The sequence below is a fragment of the Cordyceps fumosorosea genome (assembly GCF_001636725.1).
Source record: "Cordyceps fumosorosea ARSEF 2679 chromosome Unknown scaffold_4, whole genome shotgun sequence".
Lineage (NCBI taxonomy): Eukaryota > Fungi > Ascomycota > Sordariomycetes > Hypocreales > Cordycipitaceae > Cordyceps > Cordyceps fumosorosea.
The window spans coordinates 673,468-694,963 of NW_017387304.1; the positions used below are offsets into that span (position 1 = coordinate 673,468).

Below are 21,496 nucleotides of genomic sequence, written 5' to 3' on the forward strand. Positions count from 1 at the left end.
CCGTCCTTGAATTAGATTGGACGATGCGGTGAGTTTCCAGATATTTTTTTTTGCGTATTCTCTCAATGCCCTGAATGAGCTACTAATTAATTGATTTCAGTTGCCCTGCAAATGTAATCGTCCAGTTGTCCAGTGTTTACATGATTGCGACTTTATTTAGCAGTCAGCCAAGTTGATCAAGCCGAAGAAGGGGCCAACTTCGGGAATCACGCTGCCGGCGGTACCAATCTTCTGAAAGAGCTCGCAGAGGCCGTCCTCATCCTTGACAGTGGCCGTCATTTCCAGATGGCCCTTCTCGTTGCCGTCGCCGAAGCGGTTGAGGATCATCTTGCTGGGGATGGTGAACTTGGTCTCGATCGGGGTCGGGGTGATGGCCTTTTGGTTCTCGTGGGTGAGCATCTTGCCGATGATGTTGCCCATCTGCTGGTCGAACTCGCTCTTGGCCTCAGGCGGGAAGACGGCCTCGACGGTGACCTGGAAGTGGTAGTGCTTGAAGGAGCCGGAGCACGACGTTTCCTTGCAGGTGTCCATGACTTTCTTGTGCAGCTCGTCGCGGACGTCGTTGTAGAAGTCGTCGCAGTTCTGGGGGTGCTCGTCACCGGGGTGGCCGCACACCTGCGTGTGAGTCTGCTTCGGGCCGTACCAGTCCAGGTTGGAGTGGGCGTCTCCGGCGGCAGCGACGCTGGCGAGGCCGACGGCAGAAGCCAGAGTGAGGAGCGAGTTGAAGTGCATTGTGGAGAGATCTCGTATAGAGAATGTGCGCGCCCGTCTTCTTGGAGGCCATATTCGTCGTTCTAGGAGGTAAGAGCCTATTTATGCATTTCTTTTACTATAGTCAACTAATTTCTATGTACATAGTTCTCGAACCTCGATCATATTCTGCGTCGGCAGGCATCCCGAAATAGAAATGCCGACAATAAAGTCAATCCACAACGCCCTGTCTCTATGCTCAATTTTAGGGCTTACTTGTGGAGAAGTATTCCTTTCAACATCGTCATGAGGCTTCCCCCTTCATAGAAATATGCCGCCAAGACTTGGACTAAGGACAGAAGCTGTTGGTTCTTGAGCTTTTAGTGCCGACCTGCCTGGCGCCGGCTGATCGCTCATGACGTAGGCTGACTGGAATGCCCGCAAAAGCCGCCAGCCATGAACCATCGGCGGAGCGCCAAGATTCAACCCCAGGTCATCGAGATCCTGTCTTCCTCGGATATTAGGTGAGAACCTACTAACAACGCGGGTTGTGTTGAGCTGGCAGATTTGCAACTGCCGCCAACCCCCCCTCAACTCCAGCTTTTGCTGGCCTCGAAGCGAGGACTGAAGTCCTTGCAACACCGTACATTGCCGAGTTTTCATCGCGAAAGAAAAAAACGTATGATACGTCCTTCTCCCATCACTATGACACCAGTGCCAGCCAACCCGTGGAACGGCGACGCTCAGCTCACTGTAGAGAATAAGACGACCAGTCAGGCATATAACTCTGATTATGCAGGGACCCGGGTGTCCTTCGCCTATTAGAGGTTGATTAAAACTGATAAATGATGTTTACGAGGCCTAGCCGATGCTTCCGAGTTTGTTGTTACATATAGGTCTCAGTATCTGGCCCCAAGCTCGCGAGCTCTTGAGCCAACACGCCAGCCCCCTGCTCCATGTGCCGACAAACACGACCCAAAATCCATTGGCTCCTTGAGCAAACCGGGAAATTTTTGTGTGACTGGATTCTTGACCAGCCCGTGTCTCAGGCTATACAGCGTCCACTGCGGGTTCACGCACGTATGACCGACGCACCGGGGAATGCCTCCAGCACTGGCGCTGCGGACTGTCACTTTTCCACGCGAGACCTTGTCGCACATGATTTTTTTGGACCTGACCATTTTTTTCTCCGAAGCTTGAACTAGATCACGGGGAGAAGCGACTTCTGATTGGACGTTGGCGCCAGACTCGGCTGGGCACCATAGCCAGACTGAGACACAAGTGGCTCGATCGGGCAGTCGTGAGGCATCACAGGAATGTCTACGCATTTTTAAGCTGGGAGGGGGGAAGAGGCGACAAGTCCACTGATGGCCTATATTATCGCCATGGAGCTTAGCTCCAAGCTGTTAAAAAGGAGCTTGCAAAGCTGTTTTTCTCGTGGTCCAAGTAAAAACAACCCGTAGTTCAACGCCTTGCCCTTCAAGCTGGTCTTATACGGAACGCAGAAGCTTTCGATGAGCACAACCACGGTGACGACGACGAGCCGGAAGCCGTCGACGGCGACATCATGCAGCACGGAGCTCACCGACGCCGCCACGCTGACGTCGCTGGACCTGCCGGGGGCGACCCGGCCATCACAGCTTACCCACGCCGATATTGAGCGGCTCGGACGCGAACGCCCGCCCATTTTCGCGAACACCTTCATCGAGGTCATTTTCGTCATGTCCATCGTCATGTCCCTGATGATGAGCGAGTACTTCACCTCGGGCTTCAACATCATCCTGCCGACGCTCACCGATGCGGTGCACATCCCCGAGGCCGCGCGCACCTGGCCGACCGCCGTGCCCAACCTCGCCGCCGGCGTCACCCTGCTGCCCTTCTCGCGGCTTTGCGGCCAGTGGAGCGCCCGCGTCGTCTACCTCGGCGGCCACGTGTGGCTGGCCGCCTGGGCGGCGGCGGCCGGCCTCTGCTCCAGCGCGACGCCGCTGATCGTGTGCCGTGCCATGCAGGGGGTCGGCTTCGGCGCCTTCCTGCCGGCCGGCTTGTCCATCCTTGGCCAGGTGTACCGGCCCGGCCCGCGCAAGAACCGCGTGTACTGCGTGTACGGCGCGTTCGCGGCGGTCGGCTTCTACTTTGGCATCATCACGGCCGCGCTCACGACGCAGTACGCCGACTGGCGGTGGTACTTCTTCCTCGGCGCCACCCTCCAGTGCGTCGTCCTGTCCATCAGCTACGCGGTCATCCCCCCGCAGCTCAACGACGTCGACCCGGAGGCGCGCATGGACTGGCTCGGTCTCGTGACGTCGGTGCCGGCGCTGGCGCTAATCAACTTTGCGTTTTCGGAGGGCAGTCACGGCCCCCAAGGATGGGCGACCCCGTACATCATCGTCTGTCTGGTCCTCGGCCTTCTCTTCCTCGCCCTCACGGTGTACGTCCAGGGCTGGGTCTCGTCGCAACCTCTCATGCCGCGCCGGATATTCAAGCCAAAGTACATGATCAGACTCTTTGTTGCACTATTTTTCTTTTATGGTGTCAACTCCATCTTCTTGTTCTACACCAGTCTTTAGTAAGTTCACCCGCAACGGCAACTGGGAAAACTTCGTTGCTTGCTTGCTAACTGAGATCCTCTGTAGTATCGGCAATGTTCTTCGTGCGACTCCTATTCTCGCTGCTGCGTGGTATACACCGCTTTTCCTTGGCGGCCTCTTCCTCGCCGCCATTGGTGGCATGGTGCTGCACCTCTTGTCCAACCAAATACTGCTCATCATCTCCAGCCTTGGCTTTCTCTTCTGCGTCCTGCTCTTCGCGATCCTGCCCATCGACTCTGGCCAACCCAGAGGCACCCTCTACTGGATGTACATATTGCCGGCCATGTGCTGCGCGACCATCGGCATTGATCTATCCTTCAACGTGACGAACGTGTTTCTGACGACGGCGCTGCCGAAGCGCGACCAGGCAGCAGTGGGCGGCATCACCAACTGCCTCATCTACATTGGCAGCTCCTTTTGCCTGGGATTCAGCGATTTGTTGATCTCATCGATTCAAAAGAGCCTAGATTCACCTCTGAGCCTAGCACGCCAGTACCGCATCGGCTTCTGGCTCGGTGTTGGTCTGGCCGGCATTGCGCTGTTGCTCACAGCTACCATGCGCCTTGGCTCGGCTTCGGCCGAGCTTACCGCTGACGAGAAGGAAGAGCTCCGCCAAATCGCTGAAAAAGAGAAACTGGAAGCCGCAAAAGTTGCACTCGTGGCAGACAAAGAAGCACTGCTGGTGAAGAAGGACAAATTGAACAACTAGACTGGTTGGCAGGAGGGCGATACGAAAACCATGATGAAGTTATGTGATGAACGGTTACCACGGAGAGTGAAGGGATAGATGGTTATGAAAAGCATCGGAGTTAGAGAAAGCTGGAATTGCACGTAGTGATTTAGGGACCTTGCTTTTCTTTCCCTTTTTTCGTCTTCCATTTGTTGCATGGCGGCTGCGTCATTTCGACTCATTGCTATAGTCATCGGAGTCTTTTGCTTTATTTTCCTCGTTATCTGTCATATTTGAACCTATTGTATATTCTATTAATATAATATTTACAATGCTGACATTCCTGTCTGGTCGTTTGCTGCTGTTTGTCTTTCCGTCAACCATTTGTTGTGACAAATACAACCAACAAACCAAGGAACTGGTGCCCTAACTTGTAATTTCTATGTCTTCGGTTGTCTGATGTTATTCTCGAGGCAACTTCTCCTGGTCTCAGGCTACCGCATCACCATTGTTGTTGCCGCGACTTCTCTCCCGTGGCAGACTCCCTTTCGGAGCAATTGGCTGCGCCTATGCGGCCCTGGTCGAATGTGCCAATGACCGGCCCAGCATGAACCGCCTCTGAAGGCGTTAGTAGCTGCATGTATCTATACTGCGTCTTTCGCTTCAACAACTTCAACGGCAGGGCCCTCAATCTTCTTGACTTTACGGCCTTCCCAATAGGACATGAGTCCCGCGAGCATTGAGACGCCACAGCCGAGGCCGATGAATGTGCCAGTCGCCCAACCCTAATCACCAGTTAGATACAGTCGGTTGAAGCTAGGGGATTGTGCACAATCACTTACTGGACGATCTATGCGGTTGTAGTGCCACATGAAGAAGCACAGGACCGCCTGGAGTATAGTGTTCCACACCATCATCCAGATCGTGAAGCCAAGTTTCCAGACGGGCGTCGGGGGCGCAACCCGACCGGTAAATGTGGGTGGCTTGACTTGTTCCGGCGTTTCGACTGACGTCTCCTCGGCCTCCGTGTACCAGGTAGGCGGGCGGAACCAGCCACGGTTCTGCTTAGCCAGCTTGCCCATGGCGATCTGGTCGTGCATATGGGCGCCGCGGATAAAGTAATAGAGGTCACGGAAACGCCACGGCGCGAGGCCAAAGCCGGTGACGCAGAAGAGGGCGTTGAGGATCTGGGAGTCGATCTCGAGCCAGATCTTGCGGGGCGAGGAGTTGTCGTCGGCGGAGGGATGGTTCATGGCGGGGGCAGCTTTGAGGAGGAGGAAGAAGAGCATGGCCTAGAAATAAAGTCAGCAGGTTGTAAGGTTGAAAGGAAAAATGACGACATACACCCCATGCCTATAGATTGTTAGTAGATGGCCACCTAGGTTGGGCATATTATACGTACAACAATATTTAAACAGTATATGGTGATAAGGAAGCCAGCCGGCGTAATGAAGAATTTCCAGAAGGCCGCCAAGCCGTGCATGATTGTCGGCCCAATGTCTGCTTGTTTGCCGTGACTTTCGCCGTGGCTGTGATGCCACAGATGGTGTCTGTGGTGATGGTGCTCCTTGCTCTTCTTGCTCGGTTCTTCTTGCGCCGTATCCATGGGCGTCTCGTCCGCGCTCACGGGGGTCGTCTTTTCCCTGCCCGACTCCTTGTCGAGGACGCGGGTGTTGCTGCGGACCAGCGCGAGACGACCGATATCCTCGTAGACGGCGGCGAGGCGCGCCGAATGACCCTGGGAGTTGAAGGTAATATTGCCGCCGCCCATGTCGACGTCGCGGAGCTCCGTCAGGTTGGGGGCCTGGGCGATGGCGGTGCCAGCGGCCTGCCAGATGCCGAGCTGGGGGTTGGCATTGAGGACGGAGAGGGAGGCACGACGGGCGCGGCCGACGATGGTCGATTCGGTCGCTTCGGCCTCGGAGGCGCGACGTGGTGAGGAAGCCATTGGAAGGCGTTGCTTTCTGACGGTTGGCAAACAGTCCGCGCGCGCGGTTGCCTTCAATTAGGGTCGCGACTGGGGGCGCTGCTAGTTTTGTCCAACCGGCCTTTCGAGCATTGGCAGGTACGTACCGCCGGACTTCGAGAATGAGGTCAGGACGGAGAAGCTCTCCAGGGAGTAAAAATTCCACAGCACATTGGTCGCAGACTACCACCAAAGTCTGCATAGCGCGAAACTATGCGCAAATCCTCACCGGGGAATTGTGACCAAGGCATTGGTGGGATTTGCGAATCTTGGCTTCTCAGTAACGTTATGGAGGCTAGTATGGTCCAGACCCCAGGCAGTGGCTGTGAGCGCTAACTAAAACTTATCAGCCGGGGTGGCCGGCTTCACCGGCGCTGTAGCGACAGCCTATGACAGGCGCTGCCGAGAAATACCATGGTGAAATCGATCTCGCCGCAAGCCTAGTATTATGGATACAACGTCTTGGCTCCTTGGGGCGGTTGTTCTTCTTTTTTGACAAGTTTATTTGCGCGTATAGTATCGGGTAGGTATAGGTAAAAGTTCTCACATTCAAATCGCCAACAGAATGAGGAACAAATGAAGAGCCCCTTCATCCATGCATGATTCAAGACAATGTCTAGGTACAACGCCACATAGAAAAATCATAAAGGCCGTTGGGAAACCGGCGACCTGGCTGATTGCAGTGGCGATCGGCCTTCAGCAAGACTTTTCCAAGGGGGCCGTGAGAACTGTCGGCCGAAAACGCCGGAAGCGTTAGTTACCTTTGCCCAGGGATAACGGAAAGGTAGCAACGAAGCACAGACTCAGCTAGCCTAATGCGACTGAAACAATAAGACAAAAAAACACAAGTATTTTTTTTTTTTTTGCATCCCTTTCATAACCATGTAATTACACTTTTACCCTCACTTCACTAATTATTTCAGCATCTATAGTGCTCACCCACTAACTGCGGCATATCCAGTGCCCCACCCCAATCGCCGTTTGGCGGAAAACCCCCCAAATCACCGTCAATTATAGCGCTCTTTATACAGCAGATTCTTCAGCAGCCCCGGCAGCACATTGCCCCTCATTTCCAGGGTCGCAAGGCTGGCCCACTGGTGCCACCACCACTTTGGACTTTGGTACCTTGGCTTGGGTACGCCAAGGTACAGCTAGCGGTGCTTGCCGGCCAGCTCTATCGCCCGTGGTCTTGTGTTTTGCATCAACTTCCTCCAATTCTGCCATTTTCGTTTGCTTCAACAACCTCCCGCATCCATCTTGGCCCAACCCATTACTTGCTCTAGCTTCTATAAACAGCATCTTACTGCCAGTCTGCCTCCCCTTCTTCTCCTGGCGGGCCAAACCCTTCCGCGGAATCCAATCCAGCCGCGTGCAAAGCTGCGAGGTACACGCTGCCAACATGTTCCGCACCAAGTCGAGAGAGCCCGGCCAGCTCGTCCTCGAAAAGGGCCCATCTGGCTCTGTGGGCGACGATGGCCGTTTCAAGATTCGTTTTCACAGCGAGGCGCACTCCCTCACCTCGTGGTATCATGATCTCCAGATGAAACGGTCATGCAAACACCCCACCAGCCGACCAGCCTCGCCCCAACTCCCCAAGGCAGAACCTGAAAGCATCCCTCGCCTCAACATCGCCATACACATTGTTGGCTCCCGCGGCGATGTCCAGCCCTTCATCCCCATTGCCCAGAGCCTCAGCCGGGCCCCCTATAACCACAGAGTCCGCATATGCACCCACCCGGTCTTCAAGGACTTTGTCGAGGAACAAGGCGTCGAGTTCTTCAGCATTGGCGGCGACCCAGAGGCCCTCATGTCTTACATGGTCAGGAATCCCGGCCTGTTACCCAATAGAGAGAGCGTAAAGGCCGGCGATATTGGCAAGCGTCGCGAGGAGATGGCTGAAATTATCAATGGCTGCTGGCGGAGCTGCATCGAGGCTGGTAACGGCATGGGCAACCCAGTCACTGCCGCAACTGTCAAAGATGCCAAGGACCTCTTCGTCGCCGACGTCATTATTGCCAACCCACCTTCTATGGCTCATATTCACTGCGCCGAGAAGCTCGGCATTCCTCTTCATATGGTCTTCACCATGCCCTGGTCCCCCACCGACGCCTTCGCCCATCCCTTGGCTGCTATGAACTACGGCGGAGCCGACAAAAAAATGGCCAACTACATTTCTTTCATCATGATGGAACTCCTCACGTGGCAAGGGTAAGTTCTTCCATTCTATCACCATGCTGTTGTACTTGCAATCGCATGCAGCAATACCATAACCTCTCCAGTTTTAACAACCGCTCTAGTCTCGGTGACTTGATCTCCAAATTTCGCCATCAGAAGCTTGGTCTCGACCCAATTAGCCCTCTCTGGGGTTTCCATCTACTCCCGCGTCTACGCGTGCCATTCACATACCTCTGGTCCAAGTCACTCATTCCCAAGCCGAAAGACTGGGGTTCTTACATCAACATCACGGGCTTCTCCTTTTTGCCTCTCGCCAGTTCCTACAAGCCTCCCGAGGACTTAACTGCTTTCCTCGCTGCAGGACCAGCCCCAATCTACATAGGCTTCGGGTCCATTGTAGTCGAGAAGCCCGAGGAGCTCACCAAACTGCTTTTTGCGGCTGTCAAGAAGTCTGGTGTCCGTGCCATTATCTCCAAGGGTTGGAGCAAGGTTGGTGGCGACGAGGTTCCCGACAACATCTATCTCATCGGCAACTGCCCCCATGATTGGCTGTTCCAGCACGTCTGTGCCGTCGTACATCATGGTGGTGCCGGCACCACCGCCGCCGGTATCGCCGCAGGTCGACCAACTGTTGTTGTCCCCTTCTTTGGAGATCAGGCTTTCTGGGGCCAAATGGTAGCTCGCGCTGGTGCTGGTCCGGAACCTGTGCCATTCACCGAGATGACTGTCGATAGTCTTACCGAAAGCATCACTACAGCCCTGAAGGAGGATGTCCAGAAAGGTGCCCAGGAGATGGCCAAGACTATTGCTGCGGAGAACGGAGCAGAAGATACTGTGACCGACTTCCTCGAACGCCTTGTCAGCGAGGACCAGCTACAGTGTGACCTGTGCCCAGACAGGCTGGCCACTTGGCTGCATAAAAAGACCGGCGCGCGCTTGAGTGGATTTGCCGCCGCCTGCTTAACTGACGAAGGTATCCTTACGCCGGACCAAGTCAAGCTAATTCAGCACAAAAGCTGGTATGTGGACGAGGGCGCCGAGCATCCCTTGGTAGGAATGGTTGCTTCCGCCACCGGTTTCGTCACAGCTGTTGCCATTGCCTCCTCCGATTATTCCAAAGCCTGGAAGTATCGGCGCAGCAGTAAGGTTGATCAAGAAGCAGAATCAAGCGACTCCTCGTCCGAAGCCAAAGCCGCCGCACCCAAGGACAGCCAACCTGAACCACCGACACACCCCGACGGCCGCCTCAGAGTCTTGACAGCTGCTTCGAGTAACATCACTCCCTCGGAAATGGAATTGTCAGCCCGGAAAATGGCCAAAAAATCTCTGCGCACTTTTCAACCTCCCGAGCCCGCAATCAAACGCGCACCTACGTTCCATGACAAGCGCAAGGCGGAATGGGAGGAGCATGAGAGAGGACAGCACGGCCGCACGTGGTATCTTACTCGCAAGACCGGCCGATTCGGCGTCGAGCTTGCCAAGGCCGGCTTCAAGGCTCCAGTTGCGTTCTTTTGGAATACGGCCAACGGCTTCCACAACTTCCCTTCGTACGGCTATGCCGGTATCGAGGTTCGCCGCAGGGACCAGATCAAGGGTTTCGGCAGCGGGGTCAAGGTTGCCGGAAAGGAATTTGTTCTCGGCTTCTGGGATGCTTTCTCGGGCATTGTCGTACAGCCTTATAAGGGTACCAGAGACGAAGGTGCGAAAGGCCTCGGAAAGGGTATCTGGCGTGGTGGCAAGGGCTTCTTCTGCGGCCTAGGCGCCGCTATCTTTGGCCTTCCGGGCTACACTCTCAAGGGCGTTGAGAGGGAGCTTTCCAAGCGCCACCTCACCAAACTCAAGGCAGAAATTCTACTCGTCAGACTCCGCATGGCACTTTTGGACTTTCGAGAGGCCACTGTGGAAGAGCGCCAGGCGGTGGTCGACGCATGGAATGCCAAATTCTAGGTTCTCCAAAATAGCGCCATTCCAACCACTCACTTAATATTTTACCATGTCACGATATCTCCTTTCCTATATTTCTTTTGGTTTACTATCTCGGGGCGGCGATCTACCTTCTTCTAGAATATCCAGCGTACATAGCGCATGCACCAACTTTTGTTTACCATTTTAATGGGATGAGGATGCAGTATGTATGTATTATTACTATTATATATATTTACGTGTTTTTGCTTGTTTTTTGTCGGCTATTTTGCGTGGCAGCCGTCTTCAAATGAAGCGGTCTCGTGACCCCCGTGACTCTCTAAGTCCTCGCGGTCATCCTCCGATGTTGGATATTTAGCTTCCAGCTCAAATGCCGTATTGGTTTCCATTAGCCGTGGGCTTATGGGTGCTGTGTCTGTGTCAAGACTAGCGGCCCGAATCTTTCCCTTGCGGGCAGAGGCGCTCGTGTTTGTCGCGTGCGAAACAGCGGATCTCTCGGATGCTGAGTTTATCGTGCTCCCGAATACGCGAGGCCACATTCGCACAAGAATCAATCGCAGCGTCGGTAGGCAAGCGCACATTAGTCCGACATTGATTTCAATGGTGGCCCATAGAGCTACGGGCAATTCATCCCAGGTTGGGTTGATGGAATTGGCGAAGTAGATGAGGGACCTGAGCCGCAGCGCCGAGACGATGGTGACACTATCCCTGGTCAGTGATACATGCCTTGCATTTCGAGTATGGTTGACTTACAATGTTCCTGTGAGAAACATGATGGCCGCCCCGACCTTCTTCTTCCAGTGCAGCTCTAGCTTGCGAATCTCGAAGAGGGGAATGCCAATCATCCAAACGTCAATAGCTGTACTGACGCCGCCGTGTATCCACCCTAGCAAATTGATCCTCGTGCAGTATCCGTGGACAGGCTGTACGTAACGCAGCCAATAGAATTGTATGGGGGTGCACTGAAAGATTGACAGCAGCACAAAGGTCAGCCCGAAGACGCCCGTTACGGCCATTGTCAGCCACAGCACGGTACGGACGCCTCTGCCAGGAAATATCGACAGATAAAAGAAGAGCAAGCTCATTTTTATGGAAGTGACGAGAAACAGATACAGAATCTGCTGCGCATAAAAGAAGCGGCCAAAGGTCTCGATCATGTCGGGGGGGAGCGTCCAAACATCCTTGCCGAGGCCGTGGCGTGTGAAGCCCACGCCGTTGATGATGGTGCACGGCAGGCCGACGGCGATGGAGGCGATGATGAACCAGTCGTCGAGGCCGAGCTTGGCGGCGTAGCTAAATTGGCCCTTGAAGATGAGCCTGGCAAGGACCATGATGCCGGTAATGGTACAGAGCGTGATGGACGTGACGTTGAAGGGTGTCGCGCGATCGCGCCGTGGTAAGTTGCACGCGGCTTGCGTGAAGTTCTTGGTGGTGATGCTCTCGGCCATGGTGCACGCAGCCAATACGCAGGGTCCGAGGGCGTGTTCGACGGTGGCGTTGGCGCAGAGGCATGTTCCGTCGTCGCAGTCGTGGCCGGCCGTGAGTTGTTCAACGCACGATTTCTGGGAGAGTCCATTAGATTCCGACGGTCTTCCGCCAGTCTGTAAAATCGGATACTTACTGCGCACGATGGTACTTGGTCTAAGATGGTCGACAAGGCGGCTCTAGGGATAGCCACGGTGTTGCGGTGCGATGATGCACCACGCCGGCTGGGTGGCGATTGGGTGTCCTGGCCCTGGCAGGCTCCGGCGAGCCATATCCCGGCGACGGCCAGGGACAGACCTGGGGATATCTTCATCGTATGTGGTGTGGCGTAGACGATGGTTTACACGCAGGCGACGGTCGCGGGCCGTATTTCCATCACCGCCGCGATGCCGGGTGATGTTTGTCGTCGAGGGTCACCAGAGACGGGTAGATGTATAGATGTAGGTTGACAGGATGAAGAGAGAGACGGGTAGACTTTGGACGACGGGCGCTACCAGTGAGTAAAATCGAGTTGCTGCAAGAACGAGAAAAAAAGGCTATTTCACCCCTACTACGCGTTGGTAGTGGCACAGACTTTCTTAATATACACTACGCAACGCCTCCGTCCAACTCTCTTCTGTCGCTGGCCTCGAACAGACCACCGCCCACCGGCTCCACACTGGACGAAATGGTCGCAACGGGAATGGGGAAGAAAAAGAAAGACATCAGTCTGAGAGCCAGTAGAGAAAAGGTCTTGTGTGTGCGGCCCGAGTAATGAAGGACAACAACAAGCCCGGGGAAGCGGCGGGAAGGTTACCTCCCCCCCCCCTCCCTCCAAGACAACTTGTCAGAGACAAATCATATGCTTCCCAATTCTCCACCCCCGCAAACATCGTCGAACTGCCAGGTGCCAGGCTGAAGGATGGGAGGGGAAAAAAAAAGAGAAGCCGGGAATGAAAGAGACAGTGGCACGGTTGCCATTGGTCCGACCAAAGAGCCACACAGCCACCAAGCACGCCCAGCTGCGTCCAGCCCTTACCCAAAGAGACGCGCATTCCCCCACAAGATGGCTTGCAGCCTGCAGAAATCGGGACCCCAGCTGCTCGCCGAGGTCGAGATTGTCATATGTCCTTTGTCGAGTTGAGAATGCGATTAAAGTTCACGTGGGAAGGGGAGAGGAGAAAAATGGCTGTAACCGCCCAGGGAAACTCATGAACCAACTGTTCAATGCGTCAGATCGATCTCAACGACTCGCTTTTTTTTTTGGTTTTTTTTCTTCTTCTCTTTCTTCAGCGAGGCTTGCCAGGATCAGGGATGACGGGTGAAGAATATAGGTCTCATACGTTTTAAGCTTTACCACGGTGTGCTCGTCCGGCGTCCCCCCCCGCTGACGGGGGCCAGCAATGGACCGAGCGCAAGCCTAGACCCATTAATGGCAGGCAAATCAACCCCTCTACAAACTAAGTACGAGGGAAAGGTAATCAGGATGGCAAGAGAGGGGAAACCCGTTGGGGTTTGTCTTGTCAGCGCGGGAAGGGAAAGGGAGCGGGTAATTCCTTTGCCCTTCGCCTCGATTTTGACACTGACAACTAGTCGCTCCCTCGGCAACGGGCTGGCAAGGCTGCTCACGAGCAAGGAGATAAAACGTTCCTCATATCCAGAAAAATAAGAAATTGGGGTTGACCTTTTCCTTTCTTCTTCTTTCAATTCCCTGTCTCTGTATCAATGGCTATGTACCACCAGGCGCTTCTTCCTTGCCGCTCCTGTCGACCGAGACACCGCGGACCAGCCATTCTGACAGCGCCGATGTAACAGCCTTGTCAAGGTCTTTGGGTCTCCTTTCTCGTAAACTATCTCTTTACATGAATCCCTTGTCTAAGCTGGGGCAGCACACCAAAAAAAAAAAAAAACTCGTTCATGTCACATCAACACAACACATATGAGAGAACTGCCGGAACCCGGGACTTGTCCTCCCGGCACCTCATAGCCTCGGCCTTCCCGCCTCGTGGCGCTGGATGAGTGACGATCTGCTGCTTGTCGCTGTTGGTGGCCATCGGCTGTTAAATCGTCGCTTGCCATTATCCTTTTGGCGATGCATTTCAAAAAGAAGAAAGCAAGAAAGAGGCAGAAAGAGGCAGAAAAAAAGGCAGACGATATGTTTGGAAGCGAGTTCTGGGCTGTTTGAGTTTCGTCCTTTCAAAGCAATTAAGAATGAACAGGTTTGTGCGCCACCGCCCAAGTTGAAGCAACATTTTCGCGCCTCTTTGATATTGTCTCTGCGCATTGACTCCTCTGATTACTTTTATTATTAACCCTCTGCATCTGTAGACTCGTTCCTCTTCGTGGGGGGGCCATCTTATGTATTCCAAACGCCAAGCAACCCCCAAATACGACACTCAATTGGCCGTGATTTTTTTTTTCTTCCCTGTCATGCATCGCAGCACCTCGACACCATCTTCCCCCCCCCCCCCCCCCCCCGCCGCCATCGACGCCAAGGGCTCGCATCTTCGCATTCAAGCAAGCATGTGGCGATCGACTCCCCCTGCGTCGTGCAGGACTTTTTTCCCCCAGAAACCGCATGCGCCGCCGGCTTTTGCCCTTTGGTGAAAGACTCGCCGCACCACGAAATGGAAGCGACGCCTGGGCGATCCCCCTTTTGGCCACCCATGATTCTAGTGCTGCCACGCCGTTGTTTGCCGAGATGACTGCCAGAATCAAGCGAGACCATACAGCCATCTAGTCTAGGCTTGCCTTGCTGTGCCTGCCAAGATGGCTGTCATAGTCAAGTGATTGCATATAACCGGTAGCGGCCGAGGCAGAGACGTCGTCCGGGTATATCGCGCGCAGATGATTCTTCATGTGCTTGTTTGACTTTTTTTTTGCTTCTTGTCGCGCACGCCTTTGACACGCGAGTCGACAGCATCACACACCACCGTCACGTGTCCTCCTCCCCCTTGGCCGACGAGCTCATCACCTCCTCCTGCGCCGCCGCCGCCGCCGCCTCCGTCTCCTTCTCCTGCTCCTTCCAGCGGTACCCGCGCTCCACGCCCATCCTTCGCTGCGCCGTGTCGCAGAGCCTCCCATCGCCGCACTCGCACACGCCGCCCTCGCGCAGCCATCTGTACGTCACGCTCCACCTGTCCCTCCGCGGCCGCACCGTGCCGTCTGCCAACACGTCCGTCTTGCGCGCGCGGATGCCGTGCGTCCAGTGCAGCCGCGCCTCCCCCTCCATCCGCATCATCGCCCGCGGCGCCAAATCCACCTCCTTCCTCTCCTCGCCGCGGCTGAACTGCATCAGCACCGGTGCCCCCAGCGACAGCGCGTACAGCTGGTCGAAGGCGCTGTGCGTGTCCGCGTGCGGCGGGATGCCCGCGCCGGGCGGGTAGTGCTGCACGCACACCTGGTCCGGCGGCCGCGCCTCGCCGGTCGGCAGCAGCGGCGCGAGCCACGCGGGGAAGGGAAAGTACGGCACGTCGTGGTCGATGGCGAAGGTCTTGTAGCTGAAGGTGTAGCCGTAGTGCAGCGAGCGTCGGCCCTTGCGGTCCGGCCAGTCGAGCTGCTCCCGGAGGATCCGCAGGACGGCGTCTTCCTGCTCCTTGGAGATGAAGTCTTTGTGCAGGGAGAGGCCGGCCGGCTCAGTGCCGAGCGGCTCCATCGTAAGTAGTGCGCCGTTGTGTAAGTCGAGCTGCTCGATTCTTGTTCGAACGAGTTTGTGTGGGAGAAAGCTCACACCAAAATTCGGTGTGGATCACGTGACTCACTCTTGATGGTGGTTATTTCTCGCGAGCAGTATCTCGACAGATACGCTCTTGGGATAAAGTCTAAGTGATCAAAATCCCTCTTGAGATGTCCGTTATTACTCCTAGCCTTGCTTCTCGGCCAATGTCCTGCTTTGGTGCGAATAATCAACCAGTTACACCCTGTCCCTCCGGACTCGACTTAGACCAACAACCGCCACTTACACCGACACTATCTAGACCTCTATGCCCCTCGAACCCTATGTTTTGTTGCTCCGTGAATAATTCTTTTCAAATCTCTTGCTCTTTTCAGCAATCGCCCAGCCCTCTCCGCCTCCGACACCGCATCTTGGCGTGATCCAATGGCGCCACCGGAAAGTGGATTTAGACGAGGGCCGGAACGGTGGCCGGAACGCTTGCCGCCGCGTGGAGATGCGGCTTAAAATGAGGAAACCACCTCTTTGGGCGGGCTCGCTGCTCCGAGTAAAGCCGGCCCGTGACTAGCAATTCGAGAACGCGCCCTTCGTGATCCACGAAAAAAACCTTCAACCCCTCGAGTCACGGGCTGGTGGAGTCGGTCAGCCTGCTCCATGGGGAGGGGGGGTGATGGGGAGAGGAAGTCAGGTAGTTCCACGGCGTCCGCCTTGTATGTTTTGTTATCGAGATGGTTGCAATCCACTCAGGTTTCACGCTGTAATCTGTAATCTTTCCAAATAACAAACCTTGGGTCATATACGCAGATACCATATACATCGCATCTCCACCGGTGTTGATAGCACAATGGCGACCAAGACGGTGACGACGACGGCCAGCACGGCCCTCGAGCTTGGCCACACTCGCACCGAGCAGCAGGCGCGCGGCACCATCCAACTCCGCGGCGGCGGCGCCGCCTCTCACGACCCCTCCCCCTCCGGCTCCGACAGCGACCTGGACCCGATCCTCGAAGCCTCGCGCATCGCCGACGCCACCGTCCCCGACGGCGGCCGCGGCTGGGCCGTCGTCGCCGCCTGCGCCGTCGTCTCCTTCTGGCTCACCGGCGTCAACTACAGCTGGGGCGTCATGCAGTCCGCCCTCGTCGCGCGCGGCCTCGGCGCCCCCGCCACCCTCTCCTTCGTCGGCTCCATCCCCGCCACCCTCATCAGCGTCATGGCCATGGTCAACGCGCGCATCATCCGCCGCGTCGGCACCCGCTGGACCGCCGTCGCGGGCGTCGCGACCATCGGCCTGGCGCAGGTCCTCGCCGGCTTCGCCACGGAGAGCGTCGCGGGCTTGTACGTCACGGCGGGCGCGATGCTGGGGGTGGGGATGAGCCTGTGCTTCACCGTGTGCTCGGTCACGCCGGCGCAGTACTTCAAGCGCCGGCGGGGGCTGGCCAACGGGTTGGTCTTTGCGGGCGGCGGGCTCGGCGGCGCGGTCATCACCATCGTCGAGGACGTCCTCATCCGGCGCTCCGACCCCGCGTGGGCGTACCGCGTCATGGGCCTGGCCACGCTCGCCACCGGCCTCCCCGCCGCGCTCTTCGTCACCGAGCGCACGCGCGCCGTCGCCGTCGTCGGCGCCATCGAGTGGCGCCTGTTCAGAGACGTACGCTTCAGCCTCATGTTCGTCGCCGGCGCCATCGCCACCTTTCCCCTGCTCGTACCGGCCTTCTTCCTGCCGCTGTACGCCAGCTCGCTGGGGTTGTCGGCGGCGACGGGCGCGGCGCTGCTGGCCGGGTTCAACTTCTCGTCGGCGGTAGGCCGGATCCTCTGCGGGCTGCTGGCGGACAAGGCGGGCGCGACCAACACGATGCTGGGTTGCCTGCTGGTGAGCGCGCTGGGGATGCTGGTGCTGTGGCCGACGTCGACGACGGTCGGCCCGCTGGCGGTGTTTGCGGTGCTCAACGGCGCGGCCAACGGTGGCTTCTTCTCGACCATCCCGACCGTGGTGGGCAACGTCTTCGGCTCGGCGCGGGTGGTCGTGGCGCTCGGCATGATTGTCACCGGATGGGCCGGAGGATACCTCATGGTAAGTCTGCGCCCTTGTATCTCGCCGATGGCGAGGCTGTTGGCGTGGGTCTAATAGCTAACTCTTCCGCGTATTGTAGGGTGCCCCAATTGCTGGTTATATTTTGGACGCATACGGTGGCCAGGACAGCGGCTTACATGCGTATCGGCCCGCCATGTTCTATGCCGGCTCCTTGGCGCTGGCGGCGGCTGTGCTGGTCGGTGTTATGCGTCTGAGGATGAATGTTCCTTTGCTTGGGAAGGTCTGAGGTTGTTTCCGCTCAGCCGAAGCCAATACGACTGCTGTTGGACAGTGACCTGCGACAAGTTGCTGTCTGCAAACGATGAAATGAATGGATGAAGACATAGAAAATAGATTTGGCAACTAGACTATAGAAAAAGAAAAAAAAAGCTAGCTAGATAGCGAATGATAGATTTTATACATGTAAGAAAAGTGTTTTGCTAAACCCCATGAAACGCCATTGAGAGAATTAATACACGCGTGCGAGGTGTGTCTTACACCAACCAACCTAGACACCCACCTTGCGTGACACACTTACACCTCTTTTCGCGAAAACAGGCTTGTGACATCCACATTCGTCACTTTGATCAGAGCGCTGATTTCTCGCAAATGCAGTAGCCCTCGCGGTAGGATGATGTATAGCCCGGATTCTTGGTCCTCGTCTGGCCGCAGCTTGTCGTTGTGCGTCTGCTTCCCCGACGCCTTGATCGACCCCATGACGCGACGGTAGCCATCGCGCGTCAGCTTTGCGAGCCAGCCGTCGCGGCCGGTGACGTCCTTGAGCTCCCCGTACGGCTCGAAGCCCAGGCTGAGGTACGAGACCCCGCTGTTGCGCAGCAGCTGCATCGCGGAGACAACGAGGAGGTCGGTGATGCCGCGGGGCGCATCGTCGGAGGCGACGCAGGGGTCCAGTTGGAACCCGTTGTTGGCGCCGAGGTATCGCAGGCCGGCGATGCCGTTGGCACGGCCGTCGCGGTCGCACGTGTATAGGAACATGGTGACGTCCGGTCGCGAGAAGAGGTCGTACCGGGTGATGAAGGCCTGCGCGCTGGTCGGCCGGGACGAGTCACGCTGCGCACGCCAGCCATCGTAGACTGCCTGCAGCTCCAGCTCCAGCTCCGGATCGTAGCCGTTGACGCCGGGCGCGTAGATGCCCACAGAGACGCCGCCGCGCGCGGCGTCGAGCAGCTGCCGGCACTGGCTGATGGTTCGCTTGCCGGCCTTGTTCTTGAGCAGCGGGTTCGTGAGCGGGTTCAGCACGCGCTCGCGGCCAAAGTGCATCGTCACACAGCCCTCGCGCTGCGAACGCTCGGCAAAGGCTGCGCTGGCGCCGACGTATACGACTCGGAGGCGCCGGTCGCCACGGAACCGTCGAAACTCGTCCAGCAGCGACTCGACCTGGTCCGGCGCGCAGAGGGGGTCGCCGGCAACGACGGCCGCACCGCTCCTAGCCTTGTACACGAGCGAACCGTGGCCGTGCTGGCTGACGAAGCGCTTGTAGCTCGGATCCAGGATGCCCATGTGAGCGGTGCGGCTGAACCGATGGTACGAGGTGTCAAAGTCGTGGCTGGTGCAGGACGAGTCGCGGCTCTCCGAGGTTCTCGTGCTAGATGGATAGTCATGAAAGCTGCTGTTGCTGCTGCTGCTGCTGCTGCTGCCACCGCCGGTGGTGTGTGTGTCCATGGAGAGGCGAGGACATGTATTCTTGGGGCGGCAGCGGAAGGACAGGTTGGGGAGGCCACAGACGCGCGGGCCGTCGTTGGTCGAGGCGGCGGCATAGACGGTGTCGATGAGTGCACACGAGCGCGTCGACATGCCCGAGATGGAGCTCGACGCTGTACTCGCAGCTTCCGGATACAGATAGCTTGTCTGCATCGTGGGTGAGGGATATGGGAATAGTGTCGTAGGTGTGGTGTAAGAAATTAAGGCATGCAGGAGACGAGTGGCTGGGGGGAAGGGAGCAGCATATATGACACGGTCAAGTCAAGAGAGCGAGCAGATCACTTGTTACTCCTTGCTACTTCCCCTTCTAAATATGTCCTGTGTCCGCCCGCACTTGCCTTGTCTGACGGGTACAAGGACTCCTTGTACTCCGCCTCCGTCCTGCATGTCCATTAGTTACTTCACTCCTTTGTTGTGGGCGCAGCTGGGCGGCAAGGACGGGACAAGCCTGGCTGGCTGGCTGGCTGGCTGGCTGGCCTGGCTGGCTGGCTGGCCTGGCTGGCCTGGCTGGCCTGGCTGGGCCGTTTATCATCTCTCGTATCGTTTTGCCTCGATACGGAAGGCAGTTGAAGCCTCGCTGCGGACAGCCGGACCCCCGAAGGGCCAATGATCTGGCTAGTCTGATCGGCCTATTAGTCGGTAGGGGGGGGGTCCGTGGTGGAGAGGAAGAGAGGCAGCGCCAAGTTTTCTGGACGATTTTTCTTGGCTGAGTTAGTGAATAGGGCTGAGCCACGCCCGGTGACGGGTTCCTGCTAGGCCACTCGGAGAAGCCCCAGTCGGGGAACCAGAGGATGAGTTGACGGACTATCCGTAACTACCTAGCGACACAGTTACTTGGTGGTTTAGTTAGCTGTCGTGCTCGTTCAGGCGGTGTAAATCCGGCTTAACCTACTCCAAAAAGCTTGTCTTGCGCCCCGTGGCTGTTCTACTAGCCATACAAGGAAAACGACGAGGGGGTATCGCTCTGACAAAAGTACGTTGGGTGACGTTGGCGCGGTGTCCTGCTGTCCGCTCTAGTTGGCTCGTTACAGGCCGAGCAGCAAATCACAGCCTGTGGTCGGTCACATTAGACATTAGTGATTCAAAGGGGGAATGGTGGCTGCATGGCTGCCCATCCATCCCGTGCCATCGTATTGCTTGCGCGGCAGCCCTGTCTTTTCTCTGTCTGCCGTCTCTCATCGGCGAATCGCCCCAAGCTATCGGTAAAGCCAAGACTTTTACAGTATTCTCCGCGACAGCCTTGTGTACATTTTTTAACTCGAGGTTCGAGATGCCTTGAGGTCGTTCACGACGGGTCAAGATTAAGTTGGCTAGTCGTTGACGTGTTATTCCCATCCCGTCGCGGCGCAGCCATTTGCACATGCCTCTCGTCTGGTCCAGCCATGGATGGACACAGCCAGTCCGAGTCAAGGTCAGTGAGCGGTGCAGTGATGCATCGCCGATACTGGTACTGGTACGGTCACATGCAGGTCGCTGCGTATTCGGGTCTGAGGTGAGAAGGGAAATGAATGATGCAACCCCATCACCAACCTGAAATCCGTGTCGCTAGACGGTGTCCTTGATTAAAAAAAGAAACATGTTCATAAAAGGAAATCTCATCATCAACGTTGCTTCAAGAATTCCTGGTCAAAATGATAGTTACGTCATTAGCATGCTGTCTCAGTGGTCGACGCGGCCTGGACCAAGGCTCGTGATGAAGGCGAGTTACCCCTCTCGACCAGTGACTACCAGTGACTACCAGTGACTACCAGTGACTACCAGTGACTACCAGTAACTACCAGTAACTACCAGTAACTACCAGTATTCCAAGGTTGACGCCACACACACGCGACCATGGTGTGAAGACCGGTATTCGCTGGCCAATGGCGTGCAGGGTATGAACAGGATTCAAAACGCAATAAAATCCCAGCCGCAGCTCAATGCCGGTCGGGCTGCAGCAGCTAACTATGTATGTACATACATATATACAGTAGCTACATACATCCATAGCGGGTGTTAGTGGGCTGACTGCCTGCAAGTTGGCGCGCAATCGACTGGTAAGCAATGCGATGCATACGTATGCCTGGTCCACTCGAGAGTCCAATGAGCCCATAACTAGTTAATATTTTCTAATTTAACTCGTCGGCCAGCCAGCTGTTCAGCCTGCTTCGGAGCCCAACTAAGACAAGACGAAAGGGTCAGTCGACGATGGTGTTTCTGTTTCTGCCTTGCAGACCGCGGTGAAACTGTGCTGGACGAACGAGAAAATGGGTCGAACTAATAACTAATAGTTGCGGCACAGATACTGGTATAGCCACAAACCAAGTGGCAGTGCCAGTACTTGTATGTACAGTAACTTGAAAAAGAGTTTGATTGTTAAGCGCTGTTCTTCCGCCCGAGGACCCCTCGGAGAAAGCACCAGGCTCCGGGTCCCTAGGCGCCCGCCGCCGGATACAACTCTACTCTGGAGAAAATTGCCAAAAGAGACAAAATTCGGTATTAGTGCATGGCTGTGCACTCTCAAACGAGAAGAAATGGATTCCTTCTTGCCTCCTTTTCTGTTGCACGACCTGGT

The 21,496-nt window shown here is 56.2% G+C and overlaps 8 protein-coding genes across 8 annotated transcripts; 3 read left to right on the forward strand and 5 right to left on the reverse strand.

The window, feature by feature from the left end:
- Positions 1–156: 156 nt before the first annotated feature.
- Positions 157–732, reverse strand: ISF_02402 (hypothetical protein; the record flags this gene model as incomplete). Its single annotated transcript, XM_018846008.1, has 1 exon — positions 157–732. One exon carries the CDS (start codon positions 730–732, stop codon positions 157–159), a length of 576 nt encoding a protein of 191 aa, XP_018706715.1.
- A 1,472-nt stretch (positions 733–2,204) lies between these two features.
- On the forward strand, positions 2,205–3,987 carry ISF_02403 (Major facilitator superfamily domain, general substrate transporter; the record flags this gene model as incomplete). The annotated part of the gene is made up of 2 exons (XM_018846009.1): positions 2,205–3,256; positions 3,324–3,987. 2 exons carry the CDS (start codon positions 2,205–2,207, stop codon positions 3,985–3,987), a joined length of 1,716 nt encoding a protein of 571 aa, XP_018706716.1.
- Positions 3,988–4,592: 605 nt separating this feature from the next.
- On the reverse strand, positions 4,593–5,896 carry ISF_02404 (hypothetical protein; the record flags this gene model as incomplete). Its single annotated transcript, XM_018846010.1, has 4 exons — positions 4,593–4,733; positions 4,791–5,240; positions 5,293–5,301; positions 5,351–5,896. 4 exons carry the CDS (start codon positions 5,894–5,896, stop codon positions 4,593–4,595), a joined length of 1,146 nt encoding a protein of 381 aa, XP_018706717.1.
- A 1,417-nt stretch (positions 5,897–7,313) lies between these two features.
- On the forward strand, positions 7,314–10,036 carry ISF_02405 (UDP-glucuronosyl/UDP-glucosyltransferase; the record flags this gene model as incomplete). Its single annotated transcript, XM_018846011.1, has 2 exons — positions 7,314–8,122; positions 8,194–10,036. The coding sequence occupies 2 exons, from the start codon at positions 7,314–7,316 to the stop codon at positions 10,034–10,036; spliced, it is 2,652 nt and encodes an 883-aa protein (XP_018706718.1).
- Positions 10,037–10,275: 239 nt separating this feature from the next.
- Positions 10,276–11,810, reverse strand: ISF_02406 (Extracellular membrane protein, CFEM domain protein; the record flags this gene model as incomplete). Its single annotated transcript, XM_018846012.1, has 3 exons — positions 10,276–10,714; positions 10,766–11,574; positions 11,634–11,810. The coding sequence occupies 3 exons, from the start codon at positions 11,808–11,810 to the stop codon at positions 10,276–10,278; spliced, it is 1,425 nt and encodes a 474-aa protein (XP_018706719.1).
- Positions 11,811–14,411: 2,601 nt separating this feature from the next.
- Positions 14,412–15,131, reverse strand: ISF_02407 (Oxoglutarate/iron-dependent oxygenase; the record flags this gene model as incomplete). Its single annotated transcript, XM_018846013.1, has 1 exon — positions 14,412–15,131. One exon carries the CDS (start codon positions 15,129–15,131, stop codon positions 14,412–14,414), a length of 720 nt encoding a protein of 239 aa, XP_018706720.1.
- Positions 15,132–15,993: 862 nt separating this feature from the next.
- Positions 15,994–17,467, forward strand: ISF_02408 (Major facilitator superfamily domain, general substrate transporter; the record flags this gene model as incomplete). Its single annotated transcript, XM_018846014.1, has 2 exons — positions 15,994–17,220; positions 17,300–17,467. 2 exons carry the CDS (start codon positions 15,994–15,996, stop codon positions 17,465–17,467), a joined length of 1,395 nt encoding a protein of 464 aa, XP_018706721.1.
- Positions 17,468–17,754: 287 nt separating this feature from the next.
- On the reverse strand, positions 17,755–19,095 carry ISF_02409 (hypothetical protein; the record flags this gene model as incomplete). The annotated part of the gene is made up of 1 exon (XM_018846015.1): positions 17,755–19,095. One exon carries the CDS (start codon positions 19,093–19,095, stop codon positions 17,755–17,757), a length of 1,341 nt encoding a protein of 446 aa, XP_018706722.1.
- Positions 19,096–21,496: the final 2,401 nt, after the last annotated feature.